This window comes from Sturnira hondurensis, unplaced genomic scaffold (assembly GCF_014824575.4).
Source record: "Sturnira hondurensis isolate 20B ecotype Veracruz unplaced genomic scaffold, ASM1482457v3 Scaffold0011192, whole genome shotgun sequence".
Taxonomy (NCBI): Eukaryota; Metazoa; Chordata; class Mammalia; order Chiroptera; family Phyllostomidae; genus Sturnira; species Sturnira hondurensis.
The window spans coordinates 1,021,289-1,045,837 of record NW_028083823.1 but is presented as its reverse complement, the minus strand read 5'-3'; the positions used below and the strand labels follow the sequence as shown (position 1 = coordinate 1,045,837).

Here is a 24,549-nt window from a genome sequence, read left to right as displayed (position 1 = left end):
ATATTTACAACTTTCTAAAAATAATTACACATTTGGGAAAATATGGAAAGAGAATATACAAACAAGGATAGGTATTGAGTTCTCTCTACTCCAACTTTCTTCCAAATTTCTTGTAATATATTATTCTATATAGTAATATACAAATACAGTATATTACATTTGCTGGTGGTTCTGATTATACAGAAGCAAATTTAACTTGTCAAGTCACTTTTTTAAGAGAATCCTGCCTCTCTAGAACCACCTTGAACTGGCCTACACTTCCCTTGGTCTCTGCCACCCTCAGCCACAAAAGCTGTCTCAAGCTTCATTTGGCAGTGTGATGGATGCTTCAAGCCCTCTGAAGAATGAAGGAACCTACCTTTTTGAGCTTCAGACTGGTGGCATTATTGCAGTATTTGTACCAGACTGACTTGAGAATGGATGCAAAAGGCGTGACCCCAATTCCTGCTCCTACTAACATCACTACCTCGTAGCTGAACACGTCTTCGCTGGCTGTGCCAAAGGGCCCATCAACTGCTATCCTGAAGGGAAGCATAACAAGAGGTGGTTACAGACATACCTTACTCTTCAGAGTGGGATGGCACATACATTATTTCTGGGGGTGTGCAATATGTCACTCAAACCAGGAGAAGTTATCTACAGGAAACTTTGTTCTGTGAAACAGTTTTCAGGTAACCAACTTAGTGTCAACATTGGGGTTGGAGGTATGAATAGAAATTTTTAGCTTATTGAAAACATTTGGTAATTCTCAGGGATATTTTGTTCATCTCCCCATCCCTCTTTACCCACAATTGCACTCACATACACACATGCCCATCTGTATTTCTTGTCAGGGCATCCCACACTTAAATTTTCTGCTTATATTGCACATTAAAATAAAGAAATTTCTGTATCATAATATCTTGTAGATTTAATGTATCCAGTTTTCATTTAGCTATTCATTGAGTTATTCAACAAACTTTTCTTCAGCATCCACTAAGTTCCTGACACCATGTTAGGCATGTGGGAAGAAGGAGGTAAAGTGAATAATATGTTATTTATGCCCAAATAATGTATGCCAATTAAGTTTTAAGGATATCTTTAATACACTGTAAGTCTGTTTTTTAGAAAAGTTAATATACCTTGGCCTTGATCTATACATATTGAAAGAAATTTGGGAGTGTTTATTATTAATATTTGATTCAAATATTTTACATTTCACATAAGATTTATAAGTATATGCAAAAGCACACCATACACATAAAATGGAGAACATAGAGATAGCTACCTATACTTGTATAACCTGTGTGTTTGGTCAGACTCAGGAGATAGTGAGAGATGAAAGAAGAGGAGCTTTTTGGTATCATTTTTCCTGAACTCATTCACCTTTGTAATATGCACTTTGTACTCACTTAGGTAGCTTCCAGGCATCTTGAAACTCCTGCTTATCACAGCCACAGGCATTGAACAGTCCCTCTGTCCAGTCCCCAACAATGCGGATATGGATGCTAAAGAAATCTTCCTCAGGGGCAGAGGTCAGTGTGAAAGGGTGCCATTCCAGCTTGGATACCTTGGGGCACTTAACAAAAATGTATTGTCCCACCTCCATCTTGAATCCCTTCTTCTTCATCTGTAGCTCAATGGTTTTGAAAGGATGAGTTACCACCTATAGAACAAAACATGTCTTTGGAAACTACACTTTCCCCAAATACTTGCTTTTTCAGTGTCCATATGGATAAAGGGCTGAACTAAGATGCCACACCCAGGTTTCTTCTTCATGACTAATGCAGCATTTCCTATAGCGATATGACTGTCATTGGGCATTGCCCTCAGCTGCAGCCCATGGCCAATGATGAGCTGATGCAGGGATGCAAAGGCCTGGCCCCTCTCCTTAATTTGGGACAACTCTGAGAGCCCATGCTAACTCCAACACTCCCTGTAGGATCAGCTGAGGCTGCAATTGCAGCCACAATGAGGGTCAGCTTTTCCCTCTCCCCAATCTTGCCTTTCTTTTCTTTGACAGGTTCATCTCCAGAGAACATGCTCCAATAAAACTGCATGCAGTTTTCTATCTCAGTGTCTTTACAGGGGAATTCAACCTAAGATACCATCTTATTACCATATTTTTTCTCCAAGAATTCAAGGCAGGGGCTAGAAAAAGAAAGAAGAGATGGTTTACTCCTCAGCCTTCCTGTCTCCCTAGGGATTGATCAAGAGCATCTGGATAGAAGAAGATCCCACTGGCAAGTTATAGCAACATCTCCCAAACCAAGGATAACTATCTTTGTCTGCCTTTGTCCTAAGTCACAGCTTGAACCTTTCTAACTCCATACATTGTTTCTACATTTCTCCCCATTTGGGTAATACCAGTTATCTCTCCAAATCCAACCCCTACCAACCCATTGCCATCCATCCACATATATGGATGTTCATAACATCTTTGTTTGTAATAGCATAAAAAATGGAAATAGTACAAATGTCCATCAATTGCTGAGTTGATAAATAATTTTTTAAATAGAACACAATAAGCTTTTGTTTCAACACAGAAAGTAAGATATTGTTTCTTTGATGAGTCCTGAAAAGCCTAGAAGAACTTGGTATGTACAACTCAAAACAAACCAAAGGATATACAAGGAAAGAAAAATCAATAGAAAAAAATACCAGCTTCCTAATGTTGACTGATCTTGCTGAGCTTTTCTTTTCATCAATGAGGAGGAATAGAATGGGAAATCCTTTTAATAAAAATTGCCAAACATTTCCAAAACTTGTGACTTAAGTATATCTTATATGATAAAACTATAACCAACTTTCCTTCATCACTGAAATAAGAAGCAGTAAAGCTTTATTTTAAAAACAAATTTAAACTTTAATAAAAATTATTTTGAAAATTATGGTTACCATGTTGCAATATTATATGGCAAAACCAATTTTTATCATATAGCAATTTTGCTACCACAGGCAAAATTGGGATTGAATGTAATAAAATGTAGTAGGGGACAGCATTATCACTGAAATACTTTTAGATAATAACTTCTTTCTTATGTGTGCTTATATGAAGAGGAAATGAATATTTGTTTTCTTTGAAGGAAAAAAAGTTTGCCTTAGAAGTACGTTTAAGGGAAATATTTGTGTGGTTATTCAGTTCTAGTCTAGTAAGGAAAATTTTGAGGTAGCTCTTTTTGCTGATCTATGGGATTTTTTCTTATAATACAATATAAGTAGCATAAAAGGAGAACTATAGTGGCTTCTTGCATTTCCAGATTTCCAATGCCAGCTAGACTCTTTTCACTATGACCTTCCATAGATGCTAAGAAAGAAAAGTTGGGGTGAAGGACAGAAGGAATGTATGTGTTTTGCAAAAATAACCCATAGTAAGCTTTTGACCAATACTTTTTGAACTGAACTGAATTGAATTAAATGTTATTTGATACAAATAGTCTTGTCTGAAACTATTATAAGAACTTCCAGAGTTCAAATAACTATTAAATGGTTTCCTGAAACTATCATAAGAACTTTCTATTTCTATTTATTTAGTTGGATTAATTAATTAATTAATTTATTAACAATGAGAAGCAACATAGAATTGTTGGAGGGAAAGCCACTATTTACTTGGAACTTGGTGCACTCAATTCTAGATGTAGTTTAGTTAGTAACTTCCTTGAGACTTTGGAACTTTATTTGATAGTCTATGATTACATACAATGCACAGAAAAGGAGGTTAAAGGGATTTGGGAAACTATGTCAACTTCAACCAGACCCACACCCCTGGCTCTCTGGTTTGGCATCTGAATATTTTAAGTTTCAATGTATGCCCTTTTGAACTCACCTCTTGTTCCCCACCCTTAACTAATCACATTACTACCTTATGTCCCTTCCTCTACACACAAGCCCCACATTCATTTACACAAAACATTTGGGTTCATTTTTCAACAGAAAATGTAATTATCATTCTAGTTTACCCAGTTAAAAGGCCCAACCATTTGAATACCAAACAAAGTACACTGGAATAAATACATCATCTCTCTGCTCTAGGTTTAATCAAAAGAAACTGAGTAAAAGAGAGCTCTGATGATATAGAGAACATGGGTAGACTTTTCCATTCTATAGTAACATTCTATTAGTAATTCCTAAACCAGTCAATACCTTGGTGATGACCACCTTCTGTTGAGATCGCCAAAACCGTACCAATCTCTCACAGAAATACAGGAACATGGGACCCACTATCCATTTCCAAGTCTGTAACCGGAGAAAAAGAGGATTTTAAAGAAGGATGTTTTAAGGGGTGATAGTTAATAAAAGATTCATGGGGACAAGACATTTTAGAAGTCAAGTTAATCTTTGTAGCATTTTAAAATATTTTGTTAGATTATAAAATGTCTTCTACAAAATAATGCATAAATATTATCTAAAATTAAAATAATAAAATTTTGAGCCAGTAAAAATGAACAATCTCTATGACTGTATTAGGGAACTATATCTACAGCATGAAACTTTCCCAAGAGGAACTGCCCACAAGAATGAGATTTCCTCCTAGTGTTGCAACAGCAGTTGCAATAACCCTACACCAGAGTGAATTTGGTTTCGGAATTAACATTTCCCTAAAAAATACCATTTCAGCAACACCATATTTTTAATGCAATATTGCAATTGCTTTCAATTATTGTGTAGCAAAATTTATTCTCTTGCAAGATGAGAAATTTTATGTAAGAATTTAGCTATTTCTCCAATGTCCTGATAACTTCCTAAGAGCAATGCAATGCACTTGCTGAATAGAAAAAATCCTAAAGAATTTCAGATTTCTCTAAATTCCCCTCTTGTCAGAATCTGTGGTGTTTCAGAACACTGGAATTACCTTGTAGCATTGTTAGTTATGTAAAAATATTTAGGTCAGCCCTGGCTGGTGTAGCTCAGTGGATTGAGTGTGGGCCTGTGAAGCAAAGGGTCACTGGTTCAATTCCCAGTCGATTCCCAGTCAGGGCACATGCCTGGGTTGCAGGCCAGGTCCCCAGTGGGGGACACATGAGAGGCAACCACACATTGATGTTTCTCTCCCACTCTTTCTCCTTCCTGTCCCCTCTCTCTAAAAATAAATAAATAAAGTATTTTAAAAAATATTTAGGTCAAACAGCTCCATTCCAGGAGGCAGTCAGTTAAGTTCCTAGTTTAATACTAGAAGTAGTAAAGAATTTTAGAAGGCAATTATCATCTAAAAGATGGCATTCCAGAATGAATTCCAAGAAGGAAATACAATAATGAAGTGCTTCTCACTGTTTCACGTGTGGTCTTTCTATTAAATTATTTTTTTAGAAATGTTTTATTGGAAGTTGAGAACACGAGTTTAATACCTGAAGTAGCAAAGAATTTTAGAGGGCAACATCACCTACATGTTCCCCTTTGTAGCCAAAGCTGAAGAATATCTGCCTTAAAAAATGAGTAATGTTCTGCTACTGGCCTTTTTTTTTGGCACAAGTTTTTAAAATAGTCTGGCATCATCTATTTCCTGGGTGCCACCATGGGGCCCCATTGAATGGAGCCAGGTCTTAGACATTACCTCTCACATCCCCCAAAACCCAGAAATTCCTTTGAGGTAGATGCTTGTGAAGACAGTAGTACTCTGACTCCAGCTGTCTTCGAGGAAATATGCCTTCCCCTAACCTATAACAGAGAACCTGAAATATAGTTCCCTTTTTAGCATTTCTGCTGATGTCTGCACGTAGTGGAAACAGTTTACTGAGGTGTCTGGTTGCTTTCATTAATTATCAAAGATGCTTAAAGATAGTAAGTCCTCAGAGAACATTCTGTGTCTCAAGGAAGAATACTCCTGTGTTAGTAGAGTAAGAAAAAAGAAATAAAAAAATGGGATGGGAAGTTTATCTTTATATTATACTGTGCTTGAGGAAAAAATGAATAATTCTGCTCAGAAGTTCTGTACAAATGTTGATTTTTTTGCCTGGTTTTATACCAATGGCTAGCATAATAGTGAACAAAGTATACTGCTTGCCATGGGGGAAAATGAACATCACAGGGCCCACATTTTGCTCTACATAGCAGAGATATTGAGAATACATAAAATGGAGTTCTTCAGAGCTCCCAACAAAAGAAGGTAAATATTTCAGCATGTTTTCCTTTGTCACCTTGTCACACTCCTGCTGCACAATGCAGTGCCTTTGCATGTTAGCATGAAACTGGATGTCCAACCTCTTTTATGCTCCACTGATGGGACTTCCAGATACCTAAAAGCAACCTCATGTGCCACTTCATCAATTTCCTTCCCAGCTCTGCAGTCTATACAAAAAGTCTTATTTCCTGATAACTGAAGAGTCTTCTAGCTCCTTATAGTCAATTATCTGAGCTACCCAACTCAGCTCATGATGGAATACCTCTGAAAATCATTAACTTGTATTATTGTGACCTTCATATCCAAAAGAGAAAAGATGGAATTTCTTAAACCCAAAGAGCACTTTCAAAAATGATGCTTTTTTGATTTTTATATCAAGATGTTCATAAAAGACCCATGCAAAGTTTACTTTTCAAGAAATAATTCTCTACTAAATTTATTAGAAAAAAGTAGATACTTATAACATTCTAGTAGTTCTATAACATTTGTATGTATTTCTTAGACACAATTTAAAGATTTTGCTAATGAAACTGTAATAGCAACAGTGAATTGTTCATACCATAGGTGGGTTCCCATAGAACTCAGGGACTGGGCACTCCTGTATTTTTCCCCAATCGAAGATTTTGTTGTGGCATATTGATATATTGTGCTCCTTCAAACTCTTTGGGGTCTGCCCACGTACAATTCGCCTAGGGAAGAAGTATAAATATAGATCATTTAGTAGTAGAAAATTAAGCAATTTTTTACATTCTGGGCATATTTTAAGTATCATAATATGGGTCTTATACTTTTCACTAAAAAGGTATATCTTATTGCTCCCGCCAAATAGATTAAAGAAAGGGAAAGAAAGTATATGATCCTCAACAGTATAAAAAAACATGTGCAGTGGCACAAATAATATTTAAATGTAATTTTATAGAGGAGAAGTTTTGGATAAGTACATGTTTTCTTAAAGGGAGCATTTGTGCTCCTGTTTCTAGAATTATTTTCTTTTATAAACAAACAAAAAGAGAAAAACTGAAAATCTAACAAAGCAACTACTTGCTGAAACAGTGCTTTTGTGCAAATTAGAACAAGATATCCCCTCTGTGAGGACACTCCTACAAGCAAAGACCTTGGCCAGCAGAACACAGGTTAATTTTATTCCCCTTGTGTAGTTGACATCCCCTGCAATCGTACAGTAGCCATGAGGCTTAGTACAAGTGCTTTATTTGTTTTGAAATTATCTAAATTAATCCAAAAGATTGAGATCAATTTAAGAAAACTTAACTTTGTAGAGATTAAGACATTCTCACAGATGTGAACACTAATGGTTTCTCCCTTGAAGTTCTCAAAGCCTATTAACTTCAATAAATACTAATTGAATAATTACTAAAACTTAAGAAAATGTGGATTTAGAGGGATAGATGAAGAGAGACACAAAGTTGAGTAAGAGATGTCCATGACTTCAAGGAACATAGAGAGCAAAATATTCAGAACATATAATAACAAAAAGCACTGGATGTCCTTTGTAGAAGTTTATTTAGGGGAACCAAAATTTATTGTGCCACTTGACATATTCTGAGAATATCTTAATTCAAGGTTATTAACCATCCATTTCTATTCCTAGGTCATGGGGAAGAGATTACCCTGAATTGAGCATCAGTCATGTGCCAAGCCTGAGAAAAGACACTGTCTACAAATTATCTCATTTAATCCTCATAATGAGCCTGAAAGGTAAGTATTAGTACCCCCATTTCACATATGAGGACAACAAGGCTTAGAGACACTAGGTAACTAAAAGTAGAATGATCTGGTGAAAACAGTTCTGGATCCACACCAGACAGCCTTGGTTTCAAATCCCAGGTTAACCCCTTACTGGTTTGTTGAACTTGAACTTCTTTTGAACCTTGGTTTCTTCAGGTGTGAAATAGGTATACCAGTAATCAATTGCCATGATGCATAACAAAGGAAGCATCCAACAAATGATAAGTATTTAAGTTCTTAATACCCAAGTTCACATGAAGAGGATGTAATAAAAAAATCTGATTTTCTCCTCTTGTCAATGCCAGGACCAGAAATCAGAAAGCCTGGATTTTTTTTTTCCCAGTTCAACTACTACCTAGCTATGAGACTGTGAGCAATTAGACAACTAGTTTAAGTAGCAAATTCTCCTCAAATGCAGAATTGAGTAAATATATCTCCTCTGCCAGTTCCAAGAGAAATGCATATCTATGAAACTATACAGATGTACAGTGGTGAAATTACTAAGCAAGAGAAAAGAGACATTCATTTTTTTCTCTAGGGTTTTCTGAAACAACTGGATCATGATCAAGTCCCATTTAAAGGTACTCAATTGCATTTTGAATAGCTGGAGTTTAAGGTAGCTATTCCCTCTGCATAATTAAAAAATTGATGAAATTCATTAAAAAAGAAAAATATTCCCCTAAAGAACATCTTGCAATATGAACAAGATGTTACAAAATGAGGATTGAAATTACAAAAGAGAAAGAGAAACTGTTCATTTAAGATAACCTAGTTACTGAAGTTCTGGTTTTCGGATTCTTTCTTAAGTAATAAAGGCATCATGTGGTTGTTTTGGGCACTTCATTTTAAGGTGTTTTTTAAATGAGAAGTAAAATACAGTTATATGTATTTAAAAAATAAAGATACTCGATTGCTTTAGGAGAGTCAAGAGATTCTTTTTTTACATAGAACTTTCAGTGCATAGAAAGAGTATCTGAGGGGTCAGAGTCAGCAAGTTGATCAAGAATGCATACAGTGGTTGCCCAATGATGTTCTCCCCAACCTTCCCCTTTTCAAACTCACTTAGCTTCATCTAGGCCAACTTGGCTTTGAACAAAGTCATTGAACCTTAAGCATTTACTTTCTCTACCCTTAGTTTTCTGGAGTTGGCCAGAAAACTATTTACACCAGTGGACTTCCCCAAACCTACTTTTATGTGCAGGTGGAATCAACTAGTGTGAAACAGTAGATAAAGGGAACCTAGTATTAAACAGGATTCCCAATAAGGCAAAATCTTCCAACCACATGTTCAGGCACTGTGTCTCTGAGGTGCTTAGACTACTTGGGCTCCAATCCTAGCTATGCCATTTATAAATTGGGTGGCTTGTGCTACATATTTTACCTATTTTAGCCTGGTTCCATGTCTACAATTTCCCCAGGAAATGGGGATAGTAAAAGCATCTTTATCTCTTGGGGATTAAAAGAAACATTTCATATCTATAGCAGACATTTACTAGAGGTTAGCTCTTACCTTTATTATGACAATGCTTGAAGGAAATAACTACGTATTTTTCCTTCTATGGTTCCCCACAGTGCCTGATATCAGTTCTTGTATGTGGGGGCAACTTTGCCAACAAGTCCCCCCCGCCCCGTCTGCCATGGATGAAAATAGTCCTGCCAAGACAAAATCTGCTTGGGGAGGAAAGGTAGTCAATCTCTCAGAGGAGAAGAACCAAGAACCTCTTCTTCAATGGCTTTATTTAGGTTGTAATACACAGGAATACAGGTAAAGCTAGCTCATCAATGAATGTCAGGCAGCAAGAATCAAACAATAGATAACATTTCAAAGAAATCTGAGGGCTTAGTGTGAGTCAGTGTCTGCCAGGTAAGGGGGTTGCAGAAACTTTGGGAGACATACTCATTTTCTGCTCAGACCCTTATCATATGAATGAAAGCACTCTTAGCAAAGCAGGCTTCACAGGACTTTAGGAACTCTTTCTTATGCCCTATCACCCTGGATCCCTCTCTAGCCAGCAAAGGGCTGCACCACCCTCCCAGCCATAGGTTTTTAGGCTTAAGTAGATTAGAGCCAGGAAGCACTTCTCCCAGATGGAAATGGGGACTCAGGCCATGTCAGAATAGCTGGGGGACAAGGGTCCATCACTCCCTCTTCGCTGCAGCCCCCAAGTCCTTCCTTGAAGGCCTCCCAAGTGATTGTGTCTGGCTTAGGTTGCCCCTCCTCTGAGGGGTCTTACCCATCACTGACTAACCGACCAAACGTTGGGGGCAGGGGATGAAGCAGAAGCAGCACTGCTGCCAGAGGCAAGCTTTGTCTCTTCAGTGGCTGGCAGTCCAGAGGTTGCTCACTCGGTCTCATACATGGGGGACAGTTGCAACTCCTGAAACCAGGCAGAGCGGTTGCCAACACTTATACACAGTAGGCAATCAATAAATGATTGGCTTGAATGAAAACTCATTGAACTACAGAAAACTCTTTCAACTTATTAATCATTAACCTTTTGTTTGGGATTTTGTCCAATATATTCATGATTAAACCACAGGAAACATCATTGCATACATCCAAGACCATATGAGCAATCTCAACATGTTTTATATACTTGCAAAGATACTCAAACTTTGATATATTTTCAAATTTGCTACAAATAGCAGCTTTATGAATAGCTATTAATTGGGTGTAAGAAACTAAACTGCCACTGAGTGGTGTCTATCACAATGACCTCTGTTGTCCCCTCATATTTCCTCAGAAGACCAGTTGACCACACACAGTCAAGGAAGTCACTGTGCCTCTAACAGAGCATCATCATACCTAGAAACTGAAGGTTTGACATGAAGTACTTGGCCCTGAAGTTTAAACACTTACTCAGCTCCATGGATGGCGAGACCAATAAAGAAGATCACAAAAAGATGGTGTGTGTACCAAAACACTTCAAAGTAAGACCTCCGGATGGTTTTGGTGGAAGAGGTGATAATTAATATGAGGCACAGTGTGATGACAATTCCAGTAATGCCTGCCAACCGAGTCACAGCCACATACAGGCCTCCTGCAGGATTCTATAAAATGCAAATACATATACACATTTTTGTAGGCTTTCAAATGCAGGACTAGCTATATATAAAGTGTCCAGAGTATAGGGAAACAGGTATTTTCATTCCCTCTTTACATAACCCTAAACAGCCCTCACAGAGGGATACAGACTTGGAATAGATATTTCTCAATTTCAAAATGTCTTATGTGGTTGAGGTTTCATAAATAATATAAATCAATATACTGAAATAGTTGTAAGGGAGTATCAAATAAAAGAAATCATTCTACAATAATATGGCCTAAAAGGGGCTCAATATCTTTCTCTCTTTGATTTGGAAAAGGCCGTGGGTGAAGGCTACTTCTTTAATTATTAAAGATTTAGTCCCATTCTATTCCCTTGTGTCTTCTAGAAAGAAATTTACATACACAATCTTAGAAGTATACCTGCCTTCTGACTATGCCTGATCCAGAGCAAATCCTTGCTTCCTTAAGCTCCTCCCAGATCATTTAACACAATTCCAGGTCCTATAACAAGCCTTTCTTAACATCCTTCTGAGATCCCCCAGACTTCCTCATGGTGTGTTGTCTCTTTTGCTGCAGTAAGTAATAACTCCAACTTTGTTTGACCACATGTGTATTTCTGGCTTTCTGTTGGGCCTTGCCATGGGTGAGCTTGAGTTACTCCAGGCTCTACCCACACATTCTCACAGGTAAACTTAAGGAACTGAAAAATATCTAATGACCTTCTACACATGGGTTCAGGAATGTGGGAGATACTTTCTCTGTACCCACTTTCTTAGAACCTACAGACTTGTTCCTCTGATAGTCAACTTTTGTGGTTCTGGCCAAGCGAAGTCCTTAACTCATTAAAATATAGCCCTCAGTTTCAATGGCCTATGGAACATAAGAATCAGGAAACAAGATTCTTACCGGGATTCTCTCTCGAGCAAAATTGAGGTAAGTTTCACCAGGCTTATCTCCAATGTCAGACAGTGCTATTGAGTAGGAATCAGAATTGTTGACTCTGGCATTCACACACCACTCCACATTAAATAGATGCGCAATGGTGTGAATCGCTAAAGAGGGCAGAGAAGAAAAACAAACAGGGTGAAGCGTATGAACAATTTTATTGTAGGCTGAGTTTGCCTATAGCCCCAGACTCCATGATAGGTTACACAGAAACACAGGAATGGGCCAGGACACTGATAAACAAAAACTAGGTCTCCAGTATCAGAGAGGTAAGCAATTCTAGTGGGTAAGCTATTTGCTAGTTGTGTGGGCGTAGGCAAATTATTTAACTTCTCTGGCCTTGATTTCCTAATTTGCAAAATGAGAGTATTGAACTAAATGATCCTAAACACCTAACCAAGTTCTAAGATTCTACAAAATAACTTTGGTCTCTGAGGATATTGAGATGCCCTCTCATTGTCTTTCTTCCTATGATATATTTATGTTCAAACATAAAGACTCTCATGTAACATATGCCTTTGGTTGTTCCGTTCACCTGTCTGACATAACTCCAGAGAGAGATGACAATGTTATATTGAGCTGATACAAACCAATAGCCATAAAAATGATTCTCTTTTTTAAAAAATAATACATTCTTTACTTAACAAGCAGGACTTACTACATGCCAAGCAGTGCTTTAAGGGCTTTATAATTACTTAATTCTTATGAGTAAATGATTTAAATAATGTTATCATCTTATCTTACAGATGAAGAAGTTGAGGCACAGATTGCTTTAGAATTTTGTCCAAGGTCATCAAACTAATAAGTACCAGGGTTAAGAATCAAATCCAAGCAGTTTGGCCCACAAATCTGTGCTGTTAACCATTACACTATGTTGGTTCCTAACAAGATTTTATGATACATTTCACTTTTGAAACATTTTATTTTCCACAGGTCAGAAAGCCTGCATGATCCCAGTTGAATGTCTGCAATCTAAGCCTGTTTTACTCAGGGACAAACTCCTTAAAGGCAGAGTAAAAATCTCTTTTTTTTCATCACTGTGTATGTGTACATACCTCTTGTCTGGCACATCAATTATTTATTAAGTGACCTAGTGGAGATTTGATAAGGGTTCTAGATACATCCTTTCCTTTCTGTTTTTTTTAAAGCAGTGTTTAATTAGGGTATAATTGACTTACATAAGTTTCAGGTGTATAACATAATGATTTGATAGTTGTATATATTGCAAAAGGATCCATCACCACACATAATTACAGAATTATTTCCTAGTTATGGGAACTTTAAAGAACTACCCTCTTAGAAACTTTGAAATAGAGCATGAAATATAGTTTTATTAACTATAGCTGCCATGCCAGCTATAGTTCCAACACCTTCCTGTTCCAACACCACTACCTTAATGGTTATAATGATAACACATTATATATATAAATATTTAAATATATGTCTACCTATTATATATATACATATATATATATAAACGCTAATAATAAATAAAGTGTTTAGCTGACAAACTCTATTTTAAGGGGTTGTTATAAGCTGTGGCCCCTCTAAGGTTACTACAAGAAAGTCAGGACTCTACATGTTCAAAGAAAAAATTTTTTAATGAATGAATAAAAGCTCTTATATGTGGAGTGACAAACATTTTTGATAATAAAAAGGGTGAAAAGAGGTGAAGATACTGGGATTTTATCAGAAGAGCCCAAGATAAAAAAGTATTAATACCTGAAGGAATAAATCATAATATTGGGATGGTGGAAAGAGAGGTAAATATTTTTTAACAGAACTCATTAAAAAATACAACATATCTAATCATTACTTAATATGCTTATGAAAGTTGACCTCTTATTTTTAAAAGTATCTAAGAATAGAGGGAACTCTCTTGTTCCAATTTTTCTTTGCAGTCTCAAATATCTTAATAAACCTACCAGTGTGAAGTGCAATCATCCATGCCACCATTTTATGAAAAGTGAGGTTCCTATCCAGTTGTCTTCGAATTCTTGTTGAGCAACACTTTGGATTAAGAAGAAAATAATGAAATAGTAATTGTTAATAGCTATTAATTGTTAATAAACAATTGTTAATTGTTTTCTCTGTTCCAGGCATTAGGTACATAGCACCTTAATTAATTCTCACAACCATCCTAAAAACTATTTCATTCTACCCATTTGACAGATGAGAAAACTGAGGCTCAGATTGATGCAGTCATCTTCCCAATGTTAAAGGGCCAAGACATGGCATAGTTGGATCAACCAGTATATTTTATGTCCCGTACGAGTGACCTAAAAAGTCTCTCCAGAAATCCATTGGTTAATTGTATAAAATATGAATTTGGACAGAAAACATCTAATCACATAGTTTCTAGTTTAAACTAATTTATTATAAACAGAGGCTATAGAAATCAACAAAGGACTGGCCTGCCCTCAAAGACCTGACAGTCTAATGGGGACACAGACAAGTGAACAGTTCTACAAGTGAGTAGTTCAACACCCTTATAGGATGTACACTATGGGAGGAGAATAAAATAGTTCACTTGCCTATGTGGATGGAGACAACATCACAAGGTACATCATTAACCAAATAATAATGGCACAAAAATCAACAGGTAATATTTACAAAGAGAGTATGCAAAATGCTGCTTTAATTGTTTTACATGCATTGACTCATTTCATTTTTACACCATTCCTATCAGGGAGGTACCATGATTATTACTACATAACAGGAGAAAACAAAGGTACTGAGAGGTTACCTTGCCTGAGGTCACATAGTTAATAAGTGGCAGTGCTGGTATTTAAACTAAAATTGCCTGATGCCAAAGATATCAATAGTCTGATATTTTATAACTTATATGATTATTTTGATATTAAAAACAGTATTTTGCTCAATACATTAGTGTAACTGTCCTCACAACATATGTAAGAAGATGTGGGTTTGAACCTGGACTCAGAACCTGGTTTATAGTTTAATCAGAGCTTTACCCTCTTGAAAACTGGTCAAATGCTCCCTCTGCTGCTTTGTGCCTGAGACTAGATGTACTGCCATAGAGATTCAGAGAACTTTTAAGCAGAGCTGAGTGAAGTGCCAGTCTACCCTCCACCCCCTAAAAAAAACACCTTAGGTATTATAAATACCTAGTTCTAAACATATTCAATTTAAGTATAGGTGTGTTTAATATTTGGCTTACTTATTTTTTTTTAAATATAATTTTTATTTAATTCTTGTTCAAGTACAGGTTTCTGTCTTATAATCCCAACCCTGCCCGCCCCCCACCCCATGCTCCCCGCCTCCCTCCCCTTTCCACCCCCCACCCTTAGTTATTGTCCATGTGTCTTTTATACTTGTTCATGTGAGTCCATCCCCTTTTCCCCTATGATTCTCTCCCCTCTCCCTCTGGGCCCTGACAGCCTGTTCCATATTTGAGTGTCATTGGTTGTATTTTGCTTGCTTGTTTGGTTTGTTTAGGCTTACTTATTTTTAATAATATGCTCTGATTTTATAGAAAAGATATAACTGTATGAAAAACTGTGCTTACTCCACTATCTCTCAGTTAGCTATATCTAGGGAGGGCAGACTGTTTAGACCAGGACAGCATATTCCTAGAACTGTAGAAATACTACTAAGTAAGACATTGAGGATTTCAGAAAAAGGAAAAAAGAATTAGCCTTCTGTGACCCAGGCAGATTACCCATAATCATTACTTCATTTAATACAATAACCTAAATACTATTGTCCTCATTTTACAGAAAACAAAACTAAAGCTAACATTTATATTCCTTGGATCCAAGTCTATTTGTCTTTAAGGTTCATGCCTTTTCCACCAAACCAAATGTAAAAATATAGGCATTATTAGCCTACCTGTCTGAAAAACCAAAACCAAGGTTTTAAGCGTAAGTACTCTATCTGGAAGGTGATCACACAAAACAAGGTTAGGGAAAGTAAGGCTAGGAAAGGAAGGAAATCTATAAAGTGTGTGTTATATCAACTATCACTATTATATCATATATCAGTGCACTCTCTGATCAGAGACTGTAGAACATATCCCAGAGTTTTGCATTCTGTTTTACTTTTCCTGAGGGACTAGGAAGCTTGATACTCATCTACCAACTTCCATCTATCTCTGGCTGAGGGCTGTACTCAGGGCATTGGCACCCTGGCAATTCATCCCCTGTCCCAGGGGATGGCTGAAAGAAAATCATCAAGCAAAGAATGACTGGGGCTTCCAGAAGGCAGTTGCCCATGTACTGGAACTGTCAGTGTGGAGGGAATATGAGTGGGCACCAATGGCACCTGCTACAATGAAGTGACCATCCATGCAGTCCAGCAGTGACCCAGGCTCTCAAAACAAGGGTTTCCTGTTTGAAATCACTTATTTTACATACCTGTTGGTAAAAAAAAAAAAGAGACTGTCCTTGTTTTCTTAAATAACCTCATTGTCTTTTGTATTTATTTCAAGTTCTTCCTGTGTTTTACTACTTTATATTCTCTACAATTTTAAGGAAATATTTTTCCTATTTCCCGATTGTTTCTTAGAGTTCTTGTGGTAATTAGAAGTCTCAGATGATTCCCAATGACCTTATATAATCTCTTCTCTTTCAGTGTGAGTGAGACCTGGCCTATGATGGATGTCACTCCTGTGATTTTCTTGCTTTACGTGGCAAATGGGACTTCAAAGAGATAAACTCATCAATTGGCATTATGAGAGATTATCTGGGTGGGCCCGACTCAATCACAAAAGCCCTTCAAATGTGGGTCTATAAATTAGAGTTGGAAGAAGTCAGAGATTAGTGGCTTGAGAGGGGCTTGATGCAGATGACTTGAAGATGGAGGGGACTGTTACCAAGCAAGGACTTGTCACTCAATGTACAAAGAAGTTAATACTATGGCATTAGCTTTTGAGAAAAGGCCTTTATCTTCAAGTCAACTGGCAAGGAGACAGAAGGCAAGGCTCAAATCTGGCTCCCCAATGCAGGGCTCAGGGCAGGATTTTAAGGAGTTTCAGCACCAGATCTTAGACGATAGACCCTTCAATTCTGTACTCAGGTTCCTGTCATGTCTTGGTTCTTTGTTTCCATGGCAGGGCTGGGGGAGGGGAACAGTTAAGGATTCCCAAGTGCAATTTGTGGGTGGTGTTCACAAGTGTTACTCATAAGTAGTGTGAACTTTGGTTCCAGGTCTTGTTAGAGACAGGACAGGACCAGTTTGAACTGGATCTGCAGTTACAGGGCCACATGACAAGGAGTGCAGAAAATCTAGGATCCAAGAGCAGCCCCTAGATGACCGTTAGCAAGTAGACAGAGACCTCAGTCCTACAACTACAAGGAACTGAGTTTTGCTAACAAGAGTGAGACCAGAAGAACATTTTTACCGAGTTTCCATATGCAAATTTGGCCCACTTGATACCTAGATACCCAACTACCCAACTACCAATGCTGAATGTCTGACCTGCAGAACTGTGAGGTAAAAAATTGGGGTTGTTTTAAGCCATTTATTACACAGTAACAGATAATTAACACAGTCATTGGTGGAGGTTGGAACGGAATTGAAGTGCTATGAACAAGAGAATGAAAAAATAGGGTCAGAAAGCAGCACTGAATTATACTTCAGAGAGCAACTTTTGCCATGAGATATACCTGTGTTGCATCCTGACCCTACCACCTAGGTGTGAGATGTTGAACAACTTACTCAATTTCCAGTTTCTTTACCTATATACTTATCAAAGTTCTTTCCCCTTAGGTCTGTTTCATAGATTCATTGAGAAGTGTTTAATAAATATTTGATTTTATTGCATCATTATTAAACCTCTCATTTAATATGGCTTGGCTCCTCAGCTAGAAGATAAACTTCCTGTCTGCATAGCAATATATAATGTACTTTTAAAAATTCTTTAATAATAATTTATTTAAATGAATTACATTTTCACTATCTTAGAATCTAAGGTGATTATTCTAACCCTACAGAGATGTATTCACCCACATAGCTACACTTGCCACACTGTTTTCTTTTCCGCATCCTGACAAATCATTTTGAAACTCTGGGGATTTCTGTATGCTAAATCCTATCCTTCCTCATTTTTCTCAACAAAGCAGGCTGAGTCTTTACCCCTATTTTTCCTGGGGTTGACCAACTTTTCATCGTTCTTTCTCCAGGAAACCAGAAGGATTATGAAGCAAAGTTTAAATGATTGAAACCATTAGAAACTGAACAGAAGTTCTGTGGCTATTTGGTTTGCATAGTGTTCTACTAATGAACCCTTGAAGTTACAATGTCCTTGTCATTTTTAGCAGAGGTTATTAGCATTCTCAAACATCCATATATATGATGAACTTTCTAAGACCATAATACCACAATAGGGCAGTTTTGAGTTTAGGTGGCATGTAGGAAAGTGAATAGGCTCTGGGAGTACAATGACCTTTGTTTGGATCACAATACTCCTATTTAATTTCATCTTCACCTCACTGGCCTGATAGCCAAATTTCATGAGGTGAGGTTCATGAAGACTCAGTAAGTGACAATTATTATGATTTCCAACGTCAGTCACAACATGCTCACTCACTTTAATCCCTATCAGAAAACTCAGTTTCATTTGGAAAATTTACATTTTAGGCTGGAAAACCCAGAAGGAGGGATACACCCATCTGTAAAAAATGTTGCTTGCTGCTAGTTTAAAATGTATATACATATATATATATATATATATATATATATATATATATTCTTTTACATACAGGTCTTTCTGGTTTAAGAGCTGAGCTTCACTGCAATTTGAAGCGAAGCCTCATTTCATCCCTGTCTTTAGAGATTTTCATGAGGATTTTCCCTCCTGGGCCACGGGAAGCCTAAAATCAGTCATTACAACAGGCACTGCTCATGGGGTACAGCAGCTCAACAGCTGCAACAGTGCAATTTGGGCCTGTTGGGTAATGAGGATTTCCTAATGGGCCATCCTGGTGAAAACACTGCCTATTTCTCAAGGCTTACTTCCTCTAAATACACAGTATTTGAATAGGGAAGGGGGGAGGAATAAAAATGAATCATGTCTCTTTAAAAACAAAATGCTACAGAGCATGAACTTCATTTAGCAAATGTCCACTGGGTACCTATGGTATATCAGATATTGTACTTTGCATGTGGCTCACTAATAAAGCTTTTAAGCAAATGAAAGTTTACTTTTGTGGTTTCTTGAGTTGAAAGATTATTTGGAAATCTTTGTAATCAATGTCTACTGTTAGTTGTACTCTGCTAATTCTATATTAGTAAATCAAGTGTTGCACTGTTCTTGAAAAAAATTCCCCTTAGGATCAGTATGAATCTAGTATGACTAGGAAAAGTGAGGCAGATTTCAAAGCAACTTCTCCTTATTACTGACAGTTTAGACCACTCCTTTCCTTTCCCAATATATTCTGTGATTGCCAAATTAGGTATTACCTCCTCAGCTATACTTTCAAGGCCCTAGTTTACCAGCAAAGCTCAGCTTCCACTTCAGCCTTATCTCAGGTATCTGTCTTTTACATTACCTACTTTCCAATCAAAATAGATTGTTTGCTGCTCTCTTCTAGAAATTATATCAACTCAATAGGTCATTTTTAAAAGCTAGTTAATATTTAAAACATACATTTTATTAAGAGAAAAAGAAGAGGCTACTAGACACTAATGAGCTAGTGGAAGAGATCCCACCAGGGTATCAATCTCTAACTTTGGAAGAGCTGTTCTGGTGTGGTTAGGAATGGCAAAAAAAAGTCCAAAGGGGAGCCAGAAGTCATGCTTATTCAGGACATTTAAGAATATGATTTCCTCGCCATTTCCTGTGCTTTTGCCCATGTCGTGTTCTCCAGGTAGAATGTTTTTCTCTCGCATTTACACTTCCTAGAGGATTATTTTACCCTTATATACTCATATCTTATGCCACCTTCTCCAAGAAGCCTTTGCTCATCCTCTGCCCACCTGATATAACTTCCCCTCCTTTGATTCACTGTAGCTCCTTATTCATAATGTTTTGTGGAACCCATTTATTTTAGTATCATGTGTAGATACTAACTTCCATGTTTCTCATCTTTGTATAATAATATTAATAAGAAATTTGTATACAATTTTACAGGTTACGAAAGTACTTTCTACATAATATTTTTCCCTTCTAGCATAGTACATTCCAGAGCTCAAGAAATTGCTGAATTGAGAGTGAAAAGAGCCCTGGGCAATCAGAAAGCTGTGAACTCCTCAATTCCTTGGGCCTAACACTTCTTAATCACATTCATTATAGTGTGACTCTTTGCCCATTGGTTCCATCTGCTTGGGATGTTATGCACAAAAGAGATTTTCTCTGACTTAAAAATCTTGAAAAACATAGCACTGTAAGATTAATTTCCAAATTTCATGTCAGTCCCATAAAACCCTGTTTATATACACATATATACATACTACATTTTGTGTGTCTGTGTGTGTGCATGCACATGGGCTTTATTGTTTTTATTAAGATGTAGATTGATTGGTGGTTGTTTTTTTAATGCCTGTTTCAGGTTAAATGGTTGTCTCAGGGAGTTTCATCAGCAAGTTATATAGAAGCAAAGTACAGAATCAAGCATGGCTTGGCTCATGAATATTCTACAGATGCTGAAATCCTCACAAACCATTTTTCTTTTTCTAAGAAAGGACAATTAGCTTTATGGCGTTTCAAACTTTGAGGAGCTCAAATTTTGTAAATGTTTATTCTTACCGCACTGGAACCCCTGAGGAAAGAGAGCAGATTTCGACATACTGGCAACAGTATCAGCATGCAGTTGAAATTCAGGCAGGCTGCAGGGGCCCTAGCCAATGCCAGTGCTCGCTAGAAGAGACAGAAGAGGGAGTAAGGTGATGTCTGTGAGCACAGAACTCACCCAGTTCCCCAAGGTTCCCAACATAAAGCCCACACACCAGAGACATCAAGTTGTCTGGAAAGAAAGATCCTTCTGAGCCAAGGGTTTATACTTCAGGGTCTGCTGGGACATTTTGTTTTAATCTTGGCCTTACTCGTAACCCCAGTATTTTTTAATGAAACTTTTCAAACATAAAGATAATTTTAAATCATTTCATATTAAATATTATTTATCCATCTCCCCAATTCCATCTTTTACATTTTACTATGCTTGCTTTATCCCATACCTACCCATCTATCCATCAATCTACACATCACTCTGTCCATCCATCAACATATCTTACGTTTGATGCACTTCAAAGTAAATTGCAGACATCAGTTTGCTTCCCCCTAAATACTTAAGCATGCATGTCATTAACCCCAGTTCAGTATAAAAACTGGGGTTTTTGAAGAAAGTTTTCTTAGCACTTAGACTGACCTTAAACCTAAGTTGGTACAGTATAATGCTTTAGTATTATAATTGTTCCTTGAAATATCTAAGGAAGTTGCATATTGTGAAGGGGAAAAACAATGGGAAATCATCCTTCTCAGCATCAACCTGAATAGGTTAACAACAACCATAATAATATAATATAATACAATATAATATAATATAATATAATATAATATAATATAATTATTTATACATATGATTTATACTATAATTATAATAATTATTATTATTAAGAAATGAATGCATGGTTTCAGCATGATGTAGCAAATAATATCCTCTGAGTGGTAGCTATAGTTGTAATTATTTTCACCTGTGATGAAGAAGAGACCTGGGAGTTCATCAAAACTGAGAATGGCTAATGTACCCAAGAAAAGTTGGGGACCTTCACTCTGCTAGCCTAATCAACGAATGTAACTCTTGGGCAAACCCCTCAAAGGCTCCATCTGTAGGAAGAGGCTTATTTCCTGAAAATCATTTCATTACATGAAATGAACCCTGCCACTAGGAGCAGGGTTCTCCACTCACAAAAGTGGTAGGAATCAGATGATTTAGAGAATGTGAAAAGTCTCACTCGTCCTAACTGTATCATACCTGGATACACCCCCCCAACCTACCCTTCAATTCCAGAGCCAGTATTAGATTTCTCCTTTAAGCTAAATGCTTGTCCAGTGCTTTTTGGGAAGGAAGGGGTACTGCTTGGACCCCTGCCATACTTTTGTTTTTCCCACACTAGAAGACCTAAAGACTCTTGTCTAGGGGTTGCAATGGAGGGAATGAGACTGATGGTGCTATTTGGGTTGGTCAGAATATTTACTGAAAATGCTAAAAGAATTATGAACATGAATATTTGATTAAAATATAAGCCAGTCAATATTGCATGAGGTGGAACTTATACTTACCCCAAGAAGTTTTCGGGTGTAAAAGAACTTAGGTGGAATATCATAAACCTGGTAGTACCAGACAAAGAGGAAGACGTTCAACCCCAGCCATACCAGCTGCAGAAACAGAAACGGTTGCATGAAGTTTTCACATTTCAACAGCTGGATTTCACACAAGACTGGTGTCAGACCAGACTTAGGACTTCCCCAAGTCCAGCCTTTGAAACAGATGGTTACAAAGATGGGTGTAACCATCTTAGAGCCAGCTCTTTCCTAGAGCAGTGACAGTATTCTGTAATTGAGCTTTACATCCTGTGTCATTCCACAGGATTGTTTTACTACTTGGCCACTATGCCAAGTTACTACTAGTCTACCTCCCTTTCTTTCTTCTCTTCCTCTTTTTTCTTAATATTATATAGATAATAGCATGTGACTCTTCTTAAAAAGAGAAGGTAAAGGAATATGTTGTTATGTTGTCCCCCATACCTGTAAGACTCTGTGTTCTACTCTCACAGGTGCCAATCAACTCCCTCCACCACACCATTCAACCATAGCTAGTGGTAGTCTCATCGGGTAAAATGTCAAGCCTTTAATCCAGAGATTTTCAACCAGTGTGCCTCAGGAATTTTTAAAACATGCGATAGTTAACTATTTAGTCAGGGCATTGACCTCTTTTTCCTTAGATTGTCAAATAAAAAGACATCAGCCCTGGCTGGTGTGGCTCAGTGGTCGTCAGCACCAGCCTGACAACAGGCGACCAAAAGGTCGCCAGTTCAATTCCCAGTCAGGGCACTTGCCTGGGTTGTGGGCCAGGTCCCCAGTACGGGGCACATGAGAGTCAACAACACACTGGTGTTTCTCTCCCTCTCTCTCTAAAAATAAATAAATAAAATATTTTTAAAAACTTAAAAAAAAAAAGACAACAGCCAACATAACAATAGCTATCTGGTGTGAATGAATCAAGATTATACCTTTTTTGTCATATTGGCAAAAAAGCATAATATATTTATGGGCATGAGGCAGAATTACAGCGATTAGCTTATGTGTGCCATGAGATGAAAAAGGTTAAAAATTGCAGCTTTAGTTCTATTTGGTAACTTTTGCTTACCATTTGAAAGAGTGTTATTGAGCTTGAATGAGGATGTGAGGGGCAGGAAATTTTTTAAGAAATAGACCTTTCTAGATTGTGAGTGCTTATTTAATCTGAAGCACTGACTACATTAGTCGGTGACACTGCCCAGTCCTCTACCTTTAGCTCCATAGTAATCTTTTCTTAACTGTGCTTTGAAGCTATTAAATGTCCGTAGACACTTGAGAACAGTCTCTCTTTAAAAAGAAGGTACTTCTCTATTTCCTACCCTTGTCATTCTTACTCTTGCTTTTCAAGCTGTGCCTTCACTTTCAAGTATGTGAGTGTATAATTTAGAAGAAAATCATTTCCTGGGGAAAATGGTGGTAATATCTAAAAGTATAATTTGAACTGCTTTCTGTAGGAGCAACGTGTTCATAAAATGGTGATAATTCAAGTTAACAGCTCTAAGTCCTCAGAAGAATTCTATATACATTAGAATGTTGGCTTGGCATATTTTTAAAATGGCAAAATATGTGTTATTTCAAATATACTTTTGCCGCTAATTTCTCTCTATCTTGAAAACTCAAAGACTCAACATTTATTTCACGATAAATTCTTTCAAAAGTTCAATTTATGAATTCTCTTTAACATCTGTATAATGCTCTCATTGGATATTTGGAAAGGCTAGTTACAAGTCACATTTTTATCTTCCCAATTGTCCATGATTGCTTTGCTGAGAGCAGCATCATAAAATAATAGTTGATCTTTGTTATGTTAAAAACTAAAGAAATCAAGTTATCTATTTGAAAATTAGCTATATCTTTACTTACACAGTGTTTCTCAAAATAAATTAAATTGATTTATATATAGTCATATATAATATCTATTAATATATACTATATATGAGTCTAGATTTCTAATTTCAATTATTTTCCCTTGAATTTTTATAAACCTTATAAATAACTCAATTTTCCTCAGAGATAAGAAGGCACTTTAAAACAAAAAGATAAGAACATCAATCATTTTTTGTGTAATTACTGAAATAAAGGTTAATTTCCCACACATGTGGTATTGTCGTGCTTGTTATTTGGAAAATCATATAAAATTTCAATTGCACATTGTTAAAGCAGTATAAACACTAAAAAGTAGATGTTTGTCTTGGAGTAAACATTAATAAACAACTCAGACTCAGTGATCATTAGCATGAAATATCTTCTGCTCCCTCTGTGAAATGCTGGATAATTTAGTACTCCTAAAATTAAAAAAAATAAACCAGGTGAAAACCCATTGTTATATTCTTTCCAAAAGTCAGTTTGGAAGAATGGACTTAGTCTACTCACAAATGAATGCATGTTCATCATTGCATTTGTGAAACTCATTTACACAGTAAATCAGTTTCAATAAATATTATCAAAGAAATA

General features: G+C 36.9%; 1 protein-coding gene across 1 annotated transcript in view; it reads right to left on the bottom strand.

Moving 5' to 3' along the window:
• The window catches only part of CYBB (cytochrome b-245 beta chain), a 31,139-nt gene that overhangs the window by 6,384 nt on the left and 206 nt on the right, over window positions 1-24,549 (bottom strand). The window contains exons 2-10 of the mRNA XM_037059557.1: window positions 22,078-22,173; window positions 20,545-20,655; window positions 13,763-13,847; window positions 11,799-11,944; window positions 10,704-10,894; window positions 6,657-6,786; window positions 4,123-4,215; window positions 1,392-1,645; window positions 359-521 (exon numbers count right to left, since the gene is read on the bottom strand). Coding sequence (XP_036915452.1) covers window positions 359-521; window positions 1,392-1,645; window positions 4,123-4,215; window positions 6,657-6,786; window positions 10,704-10,894; window positions 11,799-11,944; window positions 13,763-13,847; window positions 20,545-20,655; window positions 22,078-22,173 — 1,269 coding nt within the window. The remainder of the gene's footprint in view (window positions 1-358; window positions 522-1,391; window positions 1,646-4,122; window positions 4,216-6,656; window positions 6,787-10,703; window positions 10,895-11,798; window positions 11,945-13,762; window positions 13,848-20,544; window positions 20,656-22,077; window positions 22,174-24,549) is intronic.